We start from the raw sequence: 17,605 nt of genomic DNA on the forward strand, positions 1-17,605 counted from the left end.
CACGAATCGGCGCGTCTATATAGTATCTAACTGGAAAGAAGCTAAATTCCTGATTGGTTACTTAAGAAATGACGCGGGTACTTAGAAATCATTCTGATTGGTTAGTTAATATATGACGCGGATCGCAATGATAAAAACAATCTCAACCGTTGATAAGAAAAATAGATCTAACGGACCAAACATATTCACTTACTCTCTCTATTGAGTATAAAAAAACACACCTCAGAACCTCTCAGTCTCACAAACAATCTCAACTCACATTCTCTCAGTGAATCGAAATCAAAAGTAGAAAATCTTAAAAGCCCCAGAAACTCAGAAATGGCTCGTACCAAGCAAACGGCTCGCAAATCCACCGGAGGAAAAGCTCCAAGGAAGCAACTGGCGACAAAAGCGGCGAGGAAATCAGCTCCGGCAACCGGAGGAGTCAAGAAGCCGCACAGATTCCGTCCAGGAACGGTCGCGTTGAGAGAGATCAGGAAGTACCAGAAGAGCACAGAGCTTCTGATCCGTAAGCTTCCGTTCCAGAGATTGGTTCGTGAGATCGCTCAGGATTTCAAGACGGATCTGAGGTTCCAGAGCAGTGCGGTCGCGGCTCTTCAGGAAGCAGCTGAGGCTTATTTGGTCGGACTCTTTGAGGACACTAACCTTTGCGCGATCCACGCCAAGAGAGTTACCATCATGCCTAAGGATATTCAGCTTGCAAGGAGGATCAGAGGAGAGAGGGCGTAAGAGAACCAAGAACAAAGAAGAAGAAGACTAGTCTTTTAGTTATGGTTATGGATGTAGCTTGTTTGGTTTCGTTGGATTATGTAAATCAGTCCTCTCTTCGTTTTCAAAGTAGTAGTCTTTATGTTTAGATTTTGGTCTTCCAGATGTTCGATGAAATTCCCAAATGAACTATCAATCTACTGTTGTTGATCTGAGAACCAAGTATCTTCCACATTTAAAGTTTCTTTAATGAAATGAACAAACTTATTCGTGCTACTCTTAATTGTATTGGAAGACTAATTTTACTTTTTCAGTCAAGCTATGGAATCTTTTAATCTGATAAAATTGTAAAGCACTGATGAGTTTTTAGTACTAAACTAACCGTAAGAATTTGTAACTTATGTTCATATGGTTTTACAGTTACAGTTTGGCAATTAGCAAGAGATTTGTTCCTGTTATTTTCTTCCTTCTTTAGTTTTGAATTTTTGATGGTTAACAATGATACATTTGAACGAAAAAAAAAAGACAATAATACATTTGATTTATCGGATTAATAAACCCAATCGTATGTTCCATTAGTGGTACACAAATATCATCATTCAACTGAAGAGTAACTTATCTTTTTTTTTAAAAAAAAAATTCCCAAGTCAAAATTGCTTAATTTGAAAATTTCCTACTGAAAAATATTGGAACCGCTCATGGCCTAAAGTAGTTTTTTCGAATGAGCGCCAACTCAAAAGTATTAGCGAAAAAAGTCCACGTGGAGCGAAAGAATGGTTTTAATTGGTTGAAAATAAATCACGCGGATCGCCAAAAATTCTAGAAAAGAAACTCTTGTAATTGGTTGATAAGTGATCACACGGATTCTGATAATCTCAGCCGTCGATTATCTTTTTTTTTTTTTTTTTAATCCAACGGAGTAGAAAATAAACTTCCCTCCATAACGAAAACTCTTATTCCCTCCAAGTTTATTTCATCTCACCGCCACTCTCTTCCGATAAAACCAAGGACCTCTCCAGACTTCTTCATCAATATTCACAAATCAACACACCTCGAGAAAAACAAACATTTGTTTTAAGTTGATTCATTTCGAAATGGCTCGTACTAAGCAAACCGCTAGGAAATCCACCGGAGGCAAAGCACCAAGGAAGCAGCTCGCGACCAAGGCTGCAAGGAAGTCAGCTCCCGCCACCGGAGGAGTCAAAAAGCCGCACAGATTCCGTCCCGGAACCGTTGCCTTGAGAGAGATCAGGAAGTACCAGAAGAGCACCGAGCTTCTGATCCGCAAGCTCCCATTCCAGCGTCTGGTTCGTGAGATTGCTCAGGATTTCAAGACGGATCTGAGGTTCCAGAGCAGCGCCGTCGCGGCTCTTCAGGAAGCAGCTGAGGCTTACCTTGTTGGTTTGTTTGAAGACACTAACCTCTGCGCGATTCACGCCAAGAGGGTTACAATCATGCCTAAGGATATCCAACTCGCCAGAAGAATCAGAGGTGAAAGAGCTTGAAGACTCTCTCTGGTTACGCTATCTCTTGCTTATGGTTTAATTAGTCTATGTGCACTCTATTTCTGGGATTTGGTTCGCGTTTAGCTTGGTGGTTCTTGTAATAATAAGCTTGGTGCTTGGATCGTTTTTTTTTATTTTCAGTTTGTTAGGTGCTTTTGTTTAGTTAGCCTTGAAGGTGTTCGATCTCTTGTTTAATATAACTTATTTGCCCATCTGTTTTTTTGCTTGTTGATCAAACAATCTTGGAATATCGAAGGTTTCCATTTATTTCAGATACTGTTTATAAACACATTACATAAGCTATAGTTGTAGTCACCATTTTAACTGGTATTATCAGATACTGATGGTATTCGATTTGGGAGAACTGGTTCTTGAATCCTTGATCTTCTTGATGATGGGAACAAGTTAGCAGAACTGAAACTTGTGTAGAACTGTCTTCCACTTCTAGTAGTAATATTGTTGTTCACATCGCAAAGTGATAAGCTTCCTCCGATTGAAGACGATCGTCTCACATTTTCTACTCTTCCCGAGCCACAATGGTTTGCCAAATCGCTTTGTGCCCTTGTGAGAATGTGAAGGTTTCTTCTGGATGTAGAACTCTCTTGTCCTCCACTGAGATCATTGCTCGATTGAGCAGAAACTGGTTGATGATGATTGGTCTCTGTTTCTTGATGAGGATGATTAGGTTTAGTGAGAGGAATAACAGGGGCACGGCATAAAGGACAGTTCTTGTGAGAGTGCAACCAAGTGTCGATGCAATTGATGTGAAAGGCGTGGCTACACTTTGGTAACAATCTCAATGATTCGTCTTCTTCGAACTCGTTTAAGCAGACGGAGCATTCTGTGTCGTCGATTAAACCTTCTCCCTTTTTGAATCCAACGACTGTGATCGAGTTGATCTCCGAACGGCGGAGGCCGACTGTGGGGATTCGCCAGACGTGGTGGAAGTCGGAGAGTTCTCTCTCCTCTGTTTCTTCCTCGTCTTCCCGTCGGTTTGTGTTACCGGGAGTTACTGTGGCGGCTGAGGTCCTCCGTGGTTGCGTGAGGTAGAGGTAGAGGAAGATGACAAGAAACAGGAAGAGTAAGATAGAGCCTGCGATCCAGATCGTGGTGGGGAGTAGAAGAGAGAGCTCTCTCTGTGGCGGCGGTGGTGGTGGTGGTGGTGGTGGTGGTGGCGGTTGCAGGTATTGATGGTAACAAAAGTTGAGATCTTTAAAGTGTAGACTTGAAACAAGCATCTTTCTGTGATTAAACCCCATTGTAGGAGTTCAGAGACAACTGAAACAGAGCAAAAGGCAGGATACTTTATATTTTCAGACACAGCTAGTAGTAAACAGAACAAGAACAGGGGAATATCGAAGATTGTTCTTCTGATGAAAGCGACAAGATATAGGACGCTACAACCCACAATACGGGTTAGAATCTAAGACAGAGTCATGAACCAAAAATTCATCGTGAAGAAATATAAGTGGGTTGTATTAAAAATTCCAGAGAAGGGGACAGACACATCACAATCTACAAGACTTGACGAATTAGAGGATTTGTCCTTTTTAAGGGGTTCGAAAGTGGGTGGAAATTTCCTGAAAGTGATGACGCCATTAAGGCGATGATGAAGTCTCTGTAGTTTGGAAAGTAGTTTCCATAGAGAATACTAGTAAACTCTCTCTGTAGACATTTACGCGTAATCAGTGATGTAGCGACTAGCGAGTCAATTCAAGTCCTAAGTCTTTTTTTATATTAACAACGATCTCAATTTAGTTAGCATCCGGTTGATATATTATGATCGGTTTTGAGTTGGTTAAGGAAGGTATAATTAGGTACCGAACTACACTATATTCACATATGTACACATGAAGCAAAACCAGATACATGGGTACTCCGGTCAGGTCTAGTCTGGTTTCAAGGCCTGGGGATATCGATTGGAAAACCGAACTCTGCTAAGGGGATATCAAGATCCACGAGATCACCAACCCCGCCGATTCCGCCATGAATTGTCCTTAAATGGGCATAACAAGATGCTGCTTGAGTGAAGACGTCTAAGCAAGTCCAGCAAATGTGCTTTCCACAACGGCACAGCAGATGGTTACACCCATCAGTTTTCTCTATCGTGCACTTGCAAATCGGACACTCCTTCACATCCTTCCCTTTTGCCCAGTCCTGTAGCGACAAGTCCGGATTTTCCTTGAACAGTTTGTACCTTTCACATGTGATTAACGGGTGATACTCGAGGTGACACCTTGTGCATGTTTCTGCGTTACATGCTCCACAGATGAATGGCTCTCCCGATTCTTGAGGTCCAGCTACACGGTAGACGGAAGGGCAATCAGGTGTGGAGCAAAACCGGAACTTCCCGTCGCTAGATGTTACAAAGGAGGACAAGGATGCTCGGAAGAGTTCATCGAGCTTCTGTTGTGATAAGAGGGCTCTCATATCAGCTAGTACTATTGGAGCTTCACAGTCAACGTGAGAACAAAGTATTGGGAATGCGTCAAAGTTTCTCATCGATGCCTCAAATTGCTCCAACAAACAAGCTTTGCAGAAGAGATGTGAACATCCTTCAAGAGAATAGCCATCTTCGACTTCAGACAAGCAAATGGGGCATTCAACTTCTATGTCATCTGGTTTTTCACCCATTGCACTCTCTTCTCGTGCAAGTTCATTGACTATCTTTTGTACTTCCTCCCTCATTTCTTTGCTCCCATGAACCTGAATAACATGGTACCGGGTGTTGAGCTTCAGATCCACACCATGTACCTTTTCTTTGATACCTTGGAGCTCGGGACCAAACCGCCTCACCACTTCCTTCATGAGGTCAGGACGGATATCAGGACCTCGGAGATGGATTTCAAGTTGCTTGCTCTCGTGATAAGCCACAAGTGACTGAACCAGTTCTCGTTCAGCCTCGGCAATTTTCTGACTTGATCCACAAATGCGTACTGTGAGATTGTGCCTGTCTAATACAATGTAAGTTTCAGTCTCCTGTTGGATCTTCCGCATCAGATTAATACCATCTCTGGACATAAGATGCTGCAGGACTCTAGGGGTTAAGCCTGGATGGTTTATGGGTCTTCCTCTTACGAGTTCTTCAAGTTCTCTTCGCATCTCTGCAATGGGTCTTGTTGCATAAGCACAAATTTTAACACGATAAGCACCGTTATGAGTTGGTTCCAGACGCCAGTCACCCCCTACAAAATCATAAAAAACGTTTACGCACATCAAGCTTTTGACAAAGTTCACAGGAAAAATACGTCAACTAATAAAACATTAAGGTTTTTTTGTTGACAGAAGGTAATATAAATTTAAGGGGAAACAGCTCAAATATGGTTTTGGAATTTACCTCGTTGTCTCTCAAAGCTTGCTAATAAAACATTCAACTGTCTTTTGACAGTGTTGTAGATAGAAGAGGAGCAGACTATGGAGCTCTGAAACAATTGTTCACACTTAATCTTCTGCCATGGAAGAAATCCAGGTAGCACCTGTCCATTTAACTCCTGCAAAGCTTTTGCAGCTTCCAAATGATATCTCCCGTCAAAAGTAATATATGCTCGCATGAAATAATCTTTTTCTTTTGGTTCAAAAACTTGAACTTTGACACAGTTTGGCTCTGGATTCCTTGCTGACATATGCGCAAATATTCTCTTATACAACTCTTCTTCGCAAGCAGTAGGAGATGGACACTGCACACTGTTTTTTCTGAAAATGAAAAAATTCAGATCTCTAATCCCAGTTTTCAACTCCAAAACATCTAAAACTTCTGCTTCCGAAAGGTCACTGTCAAGCCCACTTATCAAGATAGAATCATTGGACTTTTGATCTCTTTGAATATGAGCAGAATTTGTTCCTATCTCAAGGTTGGAGATCCCACCAAATATACTGTGAATATCTCCGGAAGGGAACTTAAGACATCCTCTACCAGTGCTTTCCCTTCGCGGCCACAGAATCTTAGCTGTCACGGAAGGGAAATAAGGCATCTTGAACATTCCTCCACTAGTTGACAGCGATGGAAATAATTTAAGAACTGATCCATTGAAATCAAATTTCTGAATTTCTGCTGCCTTCATAGCAGATTCAGGCGAGAGAAAGGTTAGTCTTCCCCACTTCTCCTTCTCATCACAGTCTTGTTTGTTTGCAGAAAACTTATGAATAGAGCAAATACACCCATCAATCCTCTTTTCCAGAAACATCAGAAGCTCTCTGTCATCAACAGCATTGTCGCCATAATAAAGTACATCGACTGTCAAAAATCTCTGATCAACTTCAAGATGCTTTACCTGAGCACCAGATCCAAACAGTGCAATAGGTACTTGTCCCCGACCATGAAATAGATACTTCTCCAAACATTCATTACGCATCCATTTCTTTTCACATTCCAATGCATCGTTCACAAGGGCTGACACTTTTTCCATGTCGAGTGGAGGCGCATACAGGAGAATCGCATTCTGATCAACATCGACTTGAATACAAATCCTTTCATTCCTACAGAGAGACCTAGCACGAGAAACAATTGAAAGCAGACTACGATTAGATTTCCCACATAATCGTTTTAGCACAGTGCTGCTACAACCAACCACTTTTTTCACTCGGAGCCTCCGCTCATCCATCTGAGATGCATCAAAAGGTGGTGGTGGATCAAGCGTATACAAAGCCTCAAAATCAAATGCAGTTACACATACCAAGTACTGGTCCACAATCGATAGAAGTTCACCAAAAACAACCCAGCTTGGCTTTTGGCCGAATGCTAGCAATGAACACGCTGGATGTAACTGAACTTGTTGACCAGTCAATGCCACCTCATATCCAAGCTGATCATAGCCAGTGTACATCGCCACATTTTCTGCAAGAGATGCAAGTATAACCATTTTCAAATGTTTGTCGTGTTTAGTACCCGCACTTGGATTCCAAACCCAGTAACTAGGACTGACAAGAGTAAGTTCTCTCTCAATGCATATCTCCAGTTCCTTGACTGTGTCTTCACATCTTCTCATTGATTTGGCATTCAGGCTATTTTCCCAGCACCATTTATTTCTTCTCTCTCGTGGCAGAGATGCCCATTCTTTGTACACCGAAAGAAGAGTGAACAGGTCTCCATTATGATTGCAGAATTGCACCTTGAACATGTCAAAGAAAAAAAACTTCAGAACATATCTTCAAACAGGTAGTAAGAAGATCTAATACTAAAATTTTCAAACCTTTCAGAAAAGTAAAGAATATCTAAAATCTTTTTGACGTAAACCGATAAATAAAAAACCGATATACATTACAGGAAAGATATACGTAAACCGATATACCTTTAGGCGATCAGCTTTCATCTTATCATCGAAGTTGCCAACTCTGCAAAATATACTACTGGCATTAGCCATGACAGCAGCAAGAACAATCCCCTCTTTGCCCATTCTGTATCTAAAGCAGCCTAAAATTAACTTTCCAAGCTTTGGCTCCAGACCCAGCTTGACTAAACAATGCCCTTCCTGTGTTAATTCAAGAACACCATTTTTCTTTACGACGGCACCCAGCTGAACAAGGTTTTGGACAGCCATTGCAATGGCTTCCGGGACAGGTGCGTCAACAAAGTCAAAATCTGCTATGTTGTCTACACCCAGAGCAAGAATCCTCAAAAGTGCTACACCAAGATGGACCCTCCGAATTTCAGGTTCCTGATTAAGACTCATTGAATCAAAATCGTTTTTTGAGTACAGTCTGTAACATCTTCCAGGTTCTGTCCTTCCAGCACGACCAGCACGTTGTCGAGCAGAACTCTGACTGACCTGGCACACCTTGAGGATGCTCATACCCGTTCTCGGTTCATATTTACTCTCTTTCACCATCCCGGAATCAATTACATACTTGACACCAGGAATAGTCAGTGACGTCTCTGCAATATTTGTGGCAAATATCACTTTTCGTTTCCCAGGATGGTTCTGGAAAACCCTAAATTGTTCTTCCATTGAAAGCTTTCCATGCAAAGGCAAAGCAACTGCAGATGGAGCTATAAATCTTTCGCATGCCCATTCTACCTCGGCTTGGGAAGTCAAGAATGCAAGGATGGTTCCTTCTTTCTCTGTTTTATGTATTTCCACAGCCATCTTAACAACATCACCAACATATGTAGCAATGCCGCCAACAACAGAAGTCTCCTCTGTGTCACAAGGGGAATATACAATCTCCACCGGAAAGTTCCTCCCATTGACCAGAAATTTTCCACAACCGAAGAAATAGTCTGAAAGTTGGCAGGCATCAGCCGTGGCAGACATGATAACAAGCCTTAGGTCAACCCTTGTGCATAGCAACTCCTTGAGCAATGCGAGAAGAAGGTCTGTATTTAAGCTTCTTTCATGGGCTTCATCGATAATAACGCATGAAATGCCAGATAAACTCCTATCATTGATGTAGTGTTGAAGCAGACAATTATCTGTCATGAATACAACTTTGGAACTAATCTGCTCGGTAGAAGAAAAAGTTGGAGTACAACGGACAGTATTTTCCTCATAACAACCACTGCTTTCTTCTCTGACCCGATCAGCCAATGTCATGGCAGCAATTTTCCGTGGTTGTGTACAAACAATCGACTCACCAGCAGCAACTCCAGAATCAGCAAGGAACTGAACTAACTGAGTGCTCTTCCCTGAACCAGTTTCTCCAATTAACACCGTTATCTGCAAACACCATTAAAATGAATTAGTACACACTCAAACACAAATTCATTTATAATACAGAGAAAACTGAACCTTAGCAGAAAACAGGAACTCACAAGACAACAACATCAAAACAACTCAGATCACTGACGAACGCAATTCTATAATCAAGAGCCAAATAGCTTGAATGCAAATTTAGACACATAATATGAACACTGGAAGCTGATTTCAGTAATGTTCCCAAGCTGTCAAATACATACGAATTTGAGCTAATGGACCCAAAGATCACTAAGTCAAATTTGAGATACCTGTTCACCATGAATCCTCCTCAAAATATTCCGGCGATAGGAATATATAGGCAGTCCATCCTCTAGCCTTCTACACTCCCTACGAATCAAACAATGAATACGTCTCCAATCATAAGCCCCTTCCAAACTAAACACGGCCACATCTTCTTCTTCCTTACCATCAGACTCATACCCGTCTTTTCCTTTGAGGAATCTCACAATGCTCTTCATAGCATTCTTGAATTCTTCAAGCCGCTTCACGACCAAATATCTCTCCGACTCAACAGCCTTCTTTTTCTCAAAAACCTCAAATTTAAGACCCCTTTTAGACGAAAAGGACTCAACTTGACGATTCTTCTCATCAATCTCAGTTTCCACCTTCTTGACGCCTACTCCGTTCTCCATAAGCGAAATCACATGAGCCGAGAAAAGATCACGAAGCCTGTCTTTAAGCTCGTCCATATCAGAAGGAACAACAACATTAGGAATCAGCTCAGGAACAAAATCATGCTCCCCTCGAAGCCGATACTCCCAAAGAGCCACGACGGCGGAACGCGCATCGACCCACTGACGAAAACTGAAACTTCCGGCGACACAACCGAACTGAGGCACATGAACAGACTCCTCCGGGATTTCGCAGAGCAAAGCGAGACTCTTGATCTCTTCCCTCTTAGCGGCGGCGTTAATCCTCGGGTGAAGTAGCTGAACGATGAAATTGGGCCTAGTAGAAGAGATTACCGGCGAGGTAACCCGATCGCGTCTGTCATTTGGCGGGAAATTGGGGTTAGGGTAGTGAGAGTGATGCTGATGGTGGTTCCAAGTAGGAGGACGGTGATTGAGCGGCGGAGAATACTGTGGAGAGCGAGAGTAACAACGGTTCGTGGAGGATGAGGGAAACGAAGGATGACGACGATCAGTCTCCGATCTTCCACCGTCTGAAGGAGGAAAAGAGCTCCTCATGATGGGTTGATGCCAGTTTTTTTTTTTTTTTTGTCTGTGTTTTCTCTTTAACAATGAGAGAGAGCGAAAGAGGCAGAGAGACTACAGAAGTTGAAAAGATTGAGAGAGAGAGAGAGAGAGAGAGAGAGAGACGATACCAATATTTATTATTATTTATTTTTAAAGCGTTTCTTCTACTCTTTTCTTTTTTTACTTTTTAACCTAATTCCTTTTTCTTTCTGACTTGTTTTCCATAATTTTGTATTTTACATTTAATGATTTCCTCATTTTTTTCTCTTTTTTAATTCTATAATTTGAGAATGGTAGTGGCATTTCACAAATTTTCCTCTTCTTCTCATTGTAATTATAGATTATCAAAAAATTAAGCTAAAAATAGTGAAGGAATTGAAATGGTTAAATTCATATTCTTGTGAATCTTAATTATGTATTGGATCATTTAAATTTTGGTTAAATTTTATCAAATATTATTTACTAATTTAATTAAAAAAAATATTGAAAAAGCAGAAAAAGGGGAAAAAGGTTTCAGAATTGATAAAACAAACAAACTAAAAATTACTTTGTTTCTACAAATGGTAAAATATATATTATTTATAAAATCACGTAGAAAACTTGATTAAAAAGTTTCTAATTTGTGCATAAAAGATACTAATATTCGGGCTTAAAGGCCCAATATGATAAAACTTTGTTTCCAAATTTTATTTAAGAGCCCTTAAAAATATAGGCCCATTTAAATTAAACCTATCTGTTGTTAATTGGTTCTCCTATAAGTTGCCTCTTTCATCTTTCACGCCAAACCCTAGTTCAGCCGCTCCGAGAGCATTTTATAATTTCAACCTTCTGCAGCAGGCTGTTCTAGTGGCAGTGTTTATCGGAGACGATGAAGGTTAGCTTTTTCGTCCTCTCATCTCTTTCTCTTAGATTCTCTTGTGGCTTATCATCACTGTGTAATTTCCTTTGCTCATTCGATTTTGTTTTTGTGTCGCAGTTCAACATCGCAAATCCGACTACTGGTTGCCAGAAGAAGCTCGAGATCGATGACGACCAAAAGCTGTAAGATCTCTTTGATTTCTATAATAACATTTCGACTTTATTTTCTTTACGAATTCTAAGGTTCGTGATAGATTTGGGATTGAGTGAACAGTGTGAAATATCTGCTTCGATGTTCGTAATATTCATTTTGGTTCAAACGTTAGAATCGTAAGTTACAATCTCACACGGCTAGGATCTGTTTATACTTGTTGCGACCTTGAAACCTCTGATCTTTTCTGGTGTTGTGTTCTGGACATATTCGTTAGCTAGTTCTGAATCAATATGGCTGATTTGGGTAATGTTATTGAGTTTCATTTTTGTTGTTTGATGCAGCCGTGCTTTTTTCGACAAGAGGCTCTCTCAGGAAGTTAGCGGAGATGCTCTTGGCGAGGTGCAATTTCTCTTTATCCTTCAGTGTTTGTTTTTTTCGTAATTTGTATTCTGAGTTTTCAGTTTACTTAATGGGGATTGTTTTGTGTTTGAGCTATTTGTAGGAATTCAAGGGATACGTTTTCAAGATCATGGGAGGTTGTGACAAGCAAGGTTTCCCAATGAAACAGGGAGTTCTGACACCTGGTCGTGTTCGCCTTTTGCTTCACAGAGGTACTTGACTCAACCTTTATTGATCGACTTATACAGCTTTATCAGTTTCTGTTTTTCATCAATCTTTTGTATTTACGTAATCTGGTTTGTGTTGGTGTGATTAGGTACCCCTTGTTTCAGAGGACACGGAAGGAGGACTGGTGAGAGGAGACGAAAGTCAGTCCGTGGTTGCATTGTGAGCCCTGACCTCTCTGTCCTTAACTTGGTCATTGTGAAGAAGGGTGAAAACGATCTTCCAGGGCTTACTGACACTGAGAAGCCAAGGATGAGAGGTCCCAAGAGGGCATCAAAGATCCGCAAGTTGTTTAACCTTGGAAAGGAGGATGATGTTAGGAAGTACGTTAACACTTACCGCCGTACCTTCACAAACAAGAAGGGTAAGGAAAAACAGATCCACTTTAGTTTTACTATGATTGAAAACTGGTCATATAGGATTGGAGATTTACCAAAATCTCTTGATTGCATGTGCAGGCAAGGAGGTTAGCAAGGCTCCCAAGATCCAGAGGCTTGTGACTCCATTGACCCTTCAGAGGAAGAGAGCTAGAATTGCTGACAAGAAGAAGAAAATCGCCAAGGCTAACTCTGATGCAGCTGAATACCAGAAGCTTCTTGCCTCCAGACTTAAGGAACAGCGTGATCGCCGTAGTGAAAGTTTGGCTAAGAAGAGGTCTAGACTCTCTTCTGCTCCTGCTAAGCCCGTTGCTGCTTAAAGCCCCCAAGATTAAGAGATTTTCGTTCTCTTTAGTTTGTTTCTTGTCGTATTTAAGTTGTTCCAAAGACATGAGAACGCCATTTTGAACGCTATTTTTGGTTTTTTCTTTGTGTTAACATTTTAAGCCTGTTTTATTATATCAAAGTTTTGAACCTATATATTAGTACGTGATTGCTATAGCTTCGATAGAATTTATAATCATGTATGTTGATAAGTTAGATTCTTCAATCTTTGATAACCAGATCTCCCATCCGAAAACCAATAAAGCCTGTAATCGAGAAACTAAACGTTTTGGACCAAAACAAAATTCAATCTCTATTAAAACGCTTCTCTAAGTTGGATTCTTCAATCTTTGATAACCTGATCTCCTATCAGAAGACTAATAAAGGCTGTAACTCGGAGAACATAAACGATTTTAGCCAAAACCAAATTCAATATCTATCAAAACGCTTCTCTAGTAAACACCTCAAGAGTAAATATGTCCCTTGATTTGGTTTTAACATGAAGAAATGTGAATTACAGAATTGAACAGGGAGGTCTAAGTGTTACAACACAATCTACTTTTCGTTGGAATCACCTGACCAGGACCTGGGACAATATCAATCTTCTTACCAGCAAGCGATGCAGGATCACCATCATTAGTACCTTGTCCTTCACCAGCAACGAGGCTCTTCTTGTTGACAAAATTGAAAATCTCAGTCAAAACAGTGGAGAAAGCACTCTCGACGTTGACTGCGTTTAGAGCCGAAGTCTCCAAGAAGAAAAGTCCTTCTTTCTCAGCGAACCCTTTAGCATCTTCCGTCGAAATCGCACGTTGATCCTCAAGATCAGACTTGTTCCCGACGAGTATAATCACAATGTTCTTGTCTGCGTGATTCCGCAATTCTTCAAGCCACCTTGGGATGTGATCAAACGTCTGACGTCTACTCACGTCGTAAACGAGCATCGCCCCAACAGCTCCTCTGTAATACGCACTCGTCACCGCTCTATACCTTTTATACGACACCGTTTTGCACATCAATTGTTTCGAAATTTGGAATCTCTGAAGTATCGGAGATTCGAATCTAGAAGAGATCTAAGTTCGATCGAGCGGCGGATTCAGCAAAAATAGGAAAGCGAAAAGCAATGATATAGGAAGTTGGGGGAGAGTACCGTTCTTGACCAGCGGTGTCCCAGATCTGAGCTTTGACACTCTTATGGTCCATAACAAGTGTACGAGTTTGAAACTCGACGCCGATGGTAGCTTTGGAATCTAAGCTGAACTCGTTTCTCGCGTACCGAGACAGTATTTGAGATTTCCCAACTCCAGAGTCTCCGATTAGGACCAGCTTGAAGACGTAGTCAATCTTCTGCGACGGGTCTCCGTATCCACCTCCACTCGCCATCTTCGCTGGCGAGGAGGAAACTTTACAAGCAGTGATCAGGTGCGGTCAAGCCTTTGTTTGCTACTTTGCTCAATTGTCAGACGCATGTTTTCCGGTGATATATAATAATATAATGCAATAATCTAACAAAATTACGAGGGCCGGAATCGAAATATTAAATGTAATGGCCCAAGCCCATTTTAAAGTGAAAAGCCCACAAAAATAAAAACACAAAAATGTGTTTACAAATTTGACGGTGATTTGATAAAAACAAGAACACAAAAATGTGCTTTGAAGGAATTGTTATTAGACACATAAAAATTCTTTACCAATTACATTAATTTACATAGAAATAAATAAAATTTCTAGGTTAACAATAAAATAAATGGAAATATAATACTAAATTTTTTAAACTTATATATTGACAGATCCACAATATTCTCAAGTCTCCATATTGATCAGTGCATGATATACGTGATTCCATTCAAATTTGGTTCACTTTCAGATTAAAAAAATTAAAAAAAACTACCCCTTCATAAAATAACTATTTTTCATGAGGCCTTGACCAATATGGACTATTCTTATTTTGAGTTAGTGTTTATTTTTATGCTTTTTTCTGCTTTATGTTTTGTTTGGTGAATTCTTTTGGTGGTTTTAGTCACTTCTGAGTTTTGATAATATTAATAAATGAGACAATTTTGAGAAGGAAAAAAATGAATTTAGAGTGTGTTTTGTTTAACGCCATGAGTTTGTTCTGTTTTGTTATTTCTTTTCAAACAAAAAAAATTACGATACTATCAAATTACGTATTTCGGAGCAAAAAAAATCAACAATGAAACAATTGTTCTATGCCAAAAAAAAAAACCAACTTGTGGCAGAGGCAACCCCCAAATGAAAAGCAATTAGGAAGAGTTGATGCATTACTAAGCAAGCATTTCAACTTGTTGTTAAGGTTCATGAGCGCCTAATTGAAGGAATTAAATAAAAGTCAAAACCTTCTAACTTTGTTTAAGTGTTCTATATTAGTGGGTTCTTGTTATCTATAGGCCCATAACGAGACATCGTTGTTGTCGCACTAGACATAATCTGGATCGGTAGAAAAGAACTAGTTTCCCATTCTCTTATAATTCGAATCAACCTTACGTCGATTGTTTATTAAATTTTTTTAGGAGATCTATTTATAGTTAATGAGCTTGGGTTAGAAGCCCAAAAATAATACCAATGCCTAAAAATTAACTGAAAATTCGGTTTAGCGGATAATCGATCAGATTTTGGTTCGTATCGGTTTAAATCCGAAATTCGAATCACACTCAATAAGAAAACCGATCGGTTTTTACAGAGAAACCGAAACCGATCCAAATCGGTTTGTTCGGTTTCGGATTATATGCCAAGGCTAGGCGAAAAGAATACATTAATGGAGGAAGAAGAGCAAGAGGTTTACGGTGGAGAAATCCCTGAAGTCGGCGAGGTTCATGTTCCCGATCCAGATTTCGATATCTCTTCCGCCGATGATGACGCCGTTAGGGTCTGCTTCTACTTCGTTCGATTTTGATGTTTGTATTTTCGTCGTATGTGTATATTTTTGTTTGGTGTTTTGATTTCTGTGTGTGGTATCAGGAGCTTGATGAGATGAAGAGGAGATTGAAGGAGATGGAGGACGAAGCTGCTGCGCTGCGTGAGATGCATGCAAAAGTTGAAACAGAAATGGGAGCTGCTACTCAAGGTTCGTTTCTTTGCTCCTGTGTGATTTGATTTGATCGAGATACTAGAAGGAATCTGTTGATTGTGTAGATTTAATTTTACGATATTGAACTTCTGATTTTGTTAATTGTTTCAGATCCTGCAAGTGGTATGGCCACAAATCAAGAAGGAAAGGAGGTGGATGCTCGATCTGTTTATGTTGGCAATGTAAGAATGCTTATTATTTACTGCTTCATTGTTTCATCTAAACGTTCTGTTTAATGCTCATGGCTTTGATCTGTTGCGAATCTTGATGTGGATTAGATTAGGATCGTTTGAGTAAAGAACTGCTTTCAAAGTGTCTTAGCTTTGTTCTTTATCCCTTGAGAGTTGAGATTATTACCCATAGAATCAGTATCAAGGTGGTTTCTCTAACTCTTAAGGTTGTTAAGTATGATTGTTATCCTTGTATGGTTAAATTTAATCCTGAATTTGGCTGTGTGTTGCTTCTCTTATATGGATGCTTTGCAACTCTAGTATCATAGTTTGACTCAATGTCCTATATAATCGCAGGGTTTTTCTCGTACCTCAAGTTCTTATATTACCTCTCGGTTGTCAGCTAGGATTTGTGGTTATCTTGATAATTTCCTTGTTGTAGTGTTGCAAAATGTCTTTGTAGATATTGATGATAAAAGCTAAAAAAGAATATGAGAAAGTAAAAAAAGAGAAAGAAATAAAAAATTGAAAGAAGAGATAAAAAAAGAATTGAAAGCAGAAAAAAAATTGCATGAGTTTGAGAAATTACAAAATGGGACTTATTGAGTGGAAAAAGAGACTATGAGTGAGTTGGGTGGGAGTCCAACTTGAGGAGGTGGCCTTTGAAGAGCTTGAATCAAGATGCTGTATGCTTTCCAGTCAAGTCCCAAAGCTGATCTCTGCAGAGAAGATACCTCGAGCTCATACAGGTTTGGTTGTTTTGCAGATTTCGTGAGAGGCTGCAGTTTGATTCCGGCCTCTTGTCATGTATTTTGCCTCGTGCTTTTAATATTAAGAATCTCATAACGTTTATGTTCTGTACACATCTTAGGGTTCTAATGTTAGACATGGAAGATTGCTTTAGGGCACTTATGTTTGTCACTAGACTTCACTTATTTCTCTGTTATGTGTCCAGTGAGTCTTGGTTTTAGCTGCAATATAAATGCTTGTGTGCTATACTGAAACCTCATTTTTCATCCCGCAGGTCGAAGTGCAATTGCATTTCCAAACGTGCGGAACAGTCAACCGGGTAACCATTTTGATGGACAAGTTTGGACAACCAAAGGGATTTGCTTATGTGGAGTTTGTTGAAGTCGAAGCCGTGGAAGAAGCTCTGCAACTGAATGAATCAGAGCTACATGGTCGTCAGTTGAAGGTGTCTTCTCGTACTAAGTCCGATACTGAAGGAAAGGAACAGTTCATTGATCTCAGCCTTCTCTTTTGTTTTCATTCAGGTATCGCCTAAGCGAACCAATGTTCCTGGAATGAAACAGTATCATCCTGGGCGTTTCAACCCTTCAATGGGATACGGCTTTCGCAGACCCTTTGTGCCTCCTTATTTCTATTCCCCATATGGATACGGGTAAGTTTAAATTTTACGTATTTACCACCAATTACATCTCATATGGCTTTCTCTTCTTCGTCTCATACGACAATGGCTCGTGCAGGAAGGTTCCTAGGTTCAGAAGGCCAATGCGGTACATGCCTTACCAATAGAAACCGTACTGGAATAAGAACCAAAGAATAGAGATGATGCCTAGAGAATAGAGGTCGTCCCTCCATTTCGAGCTTTATTTATCAATATGACTTTGCCTGTCGTGCACCTGAACTTCTCCTTGAATTGATCATGTAAGGATGAGATTATAAGCCTTTTTCTGCTTCTTTAGATATGAATATGATTAAGTTTTTGATATTACTTCCAGTTTATATTTTTGGTATTGGTTCCTTTCATCCAAACCTGGCTAATGAAGTAAACCGAAAAATCCTCCATGACTCAGGCACATGCAACACCCATAAATTTATTACACTATAACTAAACTGGCTTGTATAAATCTTAATTACTGAATCATATTAATTAATTGAATTATAC

The 17,605-nt window shown here is 40.1% G+C and overlaps 7 protein-coding genes across 12 annotated transcripts; 4 read left to right on the plus strand and 3 right to left on the minus strand.

The window, feature by feature from the left end:
- The first annotated feature begins 222 nt into the window (after positions 1–222).
- Positions 223–930, plus strand: LOC147940472 (histone H3.2). The gene has a single exon (XM_087462731.1). The coding sequence runs from the start codon at positions 319–321 to the stop codon at positions 727–729; it is 411 nt and encodes a 136-aa protein (XP_087318857.1). The 5' UTR covers positions 223–318; the 3' UTR covers positions 730–930.
- An 872-nt stretch (positions 931–1,802) lies between these two features.
- On the plus strand, positions 1,803–2,426 carry LOC104709852 (histone H3.2). Its single transcript, XM_019228824.2, has one exon. It carries the CDS (start codon positions 1,803–1,805, stop codon positions 2,211–2,213), a length of 411 nt encoding a protein of 136 aa, XP_019084369.2. The 3' UTR covers positions 2,214–2,426.
- Positions 2,427–2,455: 29 nt separating this feature from the next.
- LOC104708059 (E3 ubiquitin-protein ligase RING1) lies at positions 2,456–3,472 on the minus strand. Its single transcript, XM_010424545.3, has one exon. The coding sequence runs from the start codon at positions 3,470–3,472 to the stop codon at positions 2,534–2,536; it is 939 nt and encodes a 312-aa protein (XP_010422847.1). The 3' UTR covers positions 2,456–2,533.
- On the minus strand, positions 2,456–10,260 carry LOC104708060 (ATP-dependent RNA helicase DEAH12, chloroplastic). Of its 2 annotated transcripts, XR_015564323.1 has the most exons (5): positions 9,154–10,223; positions 7,502–8,866; positions 6,887–7,321; positions 5,551–6,701; positions 2,456–5,398 (listed from the first exon to the last, which is right to left on the minus strand). XR_015564323.1 is itself a non-coding variant. In XM_010424546.3 (4 exons), the coding sequence occupies exons 1-4, from the start codon at positions 10,090–10,092 to the stop codon at positions 4,113–4,115; spliced, it is 5,361 nt and encodes a 1,786-aa protein (XP_010422848.2). In that variant the 5' UTR covers positions 10,093–10,260; the 3' UTR covers positions 4,008–4,112. The 2 variants fall into 2 exon arrangements, 1 of the variants encoding a protein (XP_010422848.2); XM_010424546.3 differs by having other exon boundaries at positions 4,008–5,398; positions 5,551–7,321; positions 9,154–10,260.
- Positions 10,261–10,821: 561 nt separating this feature from the next.
- LOC104708061 (small ribosomal subunit protein eS6y) lies at positions 10,822–12,599 on the plus strand. Its single transcript, XM_010424547.3, has 6 exons — positions 10,822–10,975; positions 11,078–11,142; positions 11,455–11,512; positions 11,616–11,724; positions 11,829–12,101; positions 12,196–12,599. The coding sequence occupies exons 1-6, from the start codon at positions 10,970–10,972 to the stop codon at positions 12,432–12,434; spliced, it is 750 nt and encodes a 249-aa protein (XP_010422849.1). The 5' UTR covers positions 10,822–10,969; the 3' UTR covers positions 12,435–12,599.
- A 250-nt stretch (positions 12,600–12,849) lies between these two features.
- LOC104708062 (ras-related protein RABA4a) lies at positions 12,850–13,943 on the minus strand. 3 transcript variants are annotated; one of them, XM_010424548.2, is made up of 2 exons: positions 13,589–13,943; positions 12,850–13,428 (listed from the first exon to the last, which is right to left on the minus strand). In XM_010424548.2, exons 1-2 carry the CDS (start codon positions 13,819–13,821, stop codon positions 12,975–12,977), a joined length of 687 nt encoding a protein of 228 aa, XP_010422850.1. In that variant the 5' UTR covers positions 13,822–13,943; the 3' UTR covers positions 12,850–12,974. The 3 variants fall into 3 exon arrangements, with proteins under 3 accessions (XP_010422850.1, XP_010422851.1, XP_087318866.1); XM_010424549.3 differs by having other exon boundaries at positions 12,850–13,422; positions 13,589–13,908; XM_087462740.1 differs by having other exon boundaries at positions 12,850–13,500; positions 13,589–13,908.
- Positions 13,944–15,120: 1,177 nt separating this feature from the next.
- Positions 15,121–17,437, plus strand: LOC104708064 (polyadenylate-binding protein 3). Of its 3 annotated transcripts, XR_015564326.1 has the most exons (7): positions 15,168–15,325; positions 15,418–15,523; positions 15,638–15,708; positions 16,054–16,445; positions 16,721–16,891; positions 16,971–17,098; positions 17,184–17,437. XR_015564326.1 is itself a non-coding variant. In XM_010424551.3 (6 exons), the coding sequence occupies exons 1-6, from the start codon at positions 15,185–15,187 to the stop codon at positions 17,230–17,232; spliced, it is 666 nt and encodes a 221-aa protein (XP_010422853.2). In that variant the 5' UTR covers positions 15,121–15,184; the 3' UTR covers positions 17,233–17,437. The 3 variants fall into 3 exon arrangements, 2 of the variants coding, with proteins under 2 accessions (XP_010422853.2, XP_019084434.1); XM_010424551.3 differs by lacking the exon at positions 16,054–16,445 and having other exon boundaries at positions 15,121–15,325; XM_019228889.2 differs by lacking the exons at positions 15,168–15,325; positions 15,418–15,523; positions 15,638–15,708.
- Positions 17,438–17,605: the final 168 nt, after the last annotated feature.

This window comes from Camelina sativa, chromosome 8, assembly GCF_030686135.1.
Source record: "Camelina sativa cultivar CO46 ecotype springtype chromosome 8, ASM3068613v1".
Taxonomy (NCBI): Eukaryota; Viridiplantae; Streptophyta; class Magnoliopsida; order Brassicales; family Brassicaceae; genus Camelina; species Camelina sativa.

Excerpts from the sequence above, each read along its gene's own strand:
- LOC104708059 (XM_010424545.3), bottom strand. The coding sequence starts at position 3,472 with ATGGGGTTTAATCACAGAAAGATGCTTGTTTCAAGTCTACACTTTAAA.
- LOC104708060 (XM_010424546.3), bottom strand. The coding sequence starts at position 10,092 with ATGAGGAGCTCTTTTCCTCCTTCAGACGGTGGAAGATCGGAGACTGAT. Across the intron at positions 7,322-7,501 it reads TGAAAGCTGATCGCCTAAAG|GTGCAATTCTGCAATCATAA; the intron begins GTATATCGGTTT and ends GACATGTTCAAG. Across the intron at positions 5,399-5,550 it reads AAGCTTTGAGAGACAACGAG|GGGGTGACTGGCGTCTGGAA; the intron begins GTAAATTCCAAA and ends ATGATTTTGTAG.
- LOC104708061 (XM_010424547.3), top strand. Across the intron at positions 11,143-11,454 it reads ATCGATGACGACCAAAAGCT|CCGTGCTTTTTTCGACAAGA; the intron begins GTAAGATCTCTT and ends TGTTTGATGCAG. Across the intron at positions 12,102-12,195 it reads TACCTTCACAAACAAGAAGG|GCAAGGAGGTTAGCAAGGCT; the intron begins GTAAGGAAAAAC and ends TTGCATGTGCAG.
- LOC104708064 (XM_010424551.3), top strand. The coding sequence starts at position 15,185 with ATGCCAAGGCTAGGCGAAAAGAATACATTAATGGAGGAAGAAGAGCAA. Across the intron at positions 15,709-16,720 it reads GATCTGTTTATGTTGGCAAT|GTCGAAGTGCAATTGCATTT; the intron begins GTAAGAATGCTT and ends TTCATCCCGCAG. Across the intron at positions 17,099-17,183 it reads TATTCCCCATATGGATACGG|GAAGGTTCCTAGGTTCAGAA; the intron begins GTAAGTTTAAAT and ends TGGCTCGTGCAG.
- LOC104708062 (XM_087462740.1), bottom strand. The coding sequence starts at position 13,821 with ATGGCGAGTGGAGGTGGATACGGAGACCCGTCGCAGAAGATTGACTAC. Across the intron at positions 13,501-13,588 it reads GACACCGCTGGTCAAGAACG|ATTCGAATCTCCGATACTTC; the intron begins GTACTCTCCCCC and ends GATCTCTTCTAG.
- LOC104709852 (XM_019228824.2), top strand. The coding sequence starts at position 1,803 with ATGGCTCGTACTAAGCAAACCGCTAGGAAATCCACCGGAGGCAAAGCA.
- LOC147940472 (XM_087462731.1), top strand. The coding sequence starts at position 319 with ATGGCTCGTACCAAGCAAACGGCTCGCAAATCCACCGGAGGAAAAGCT.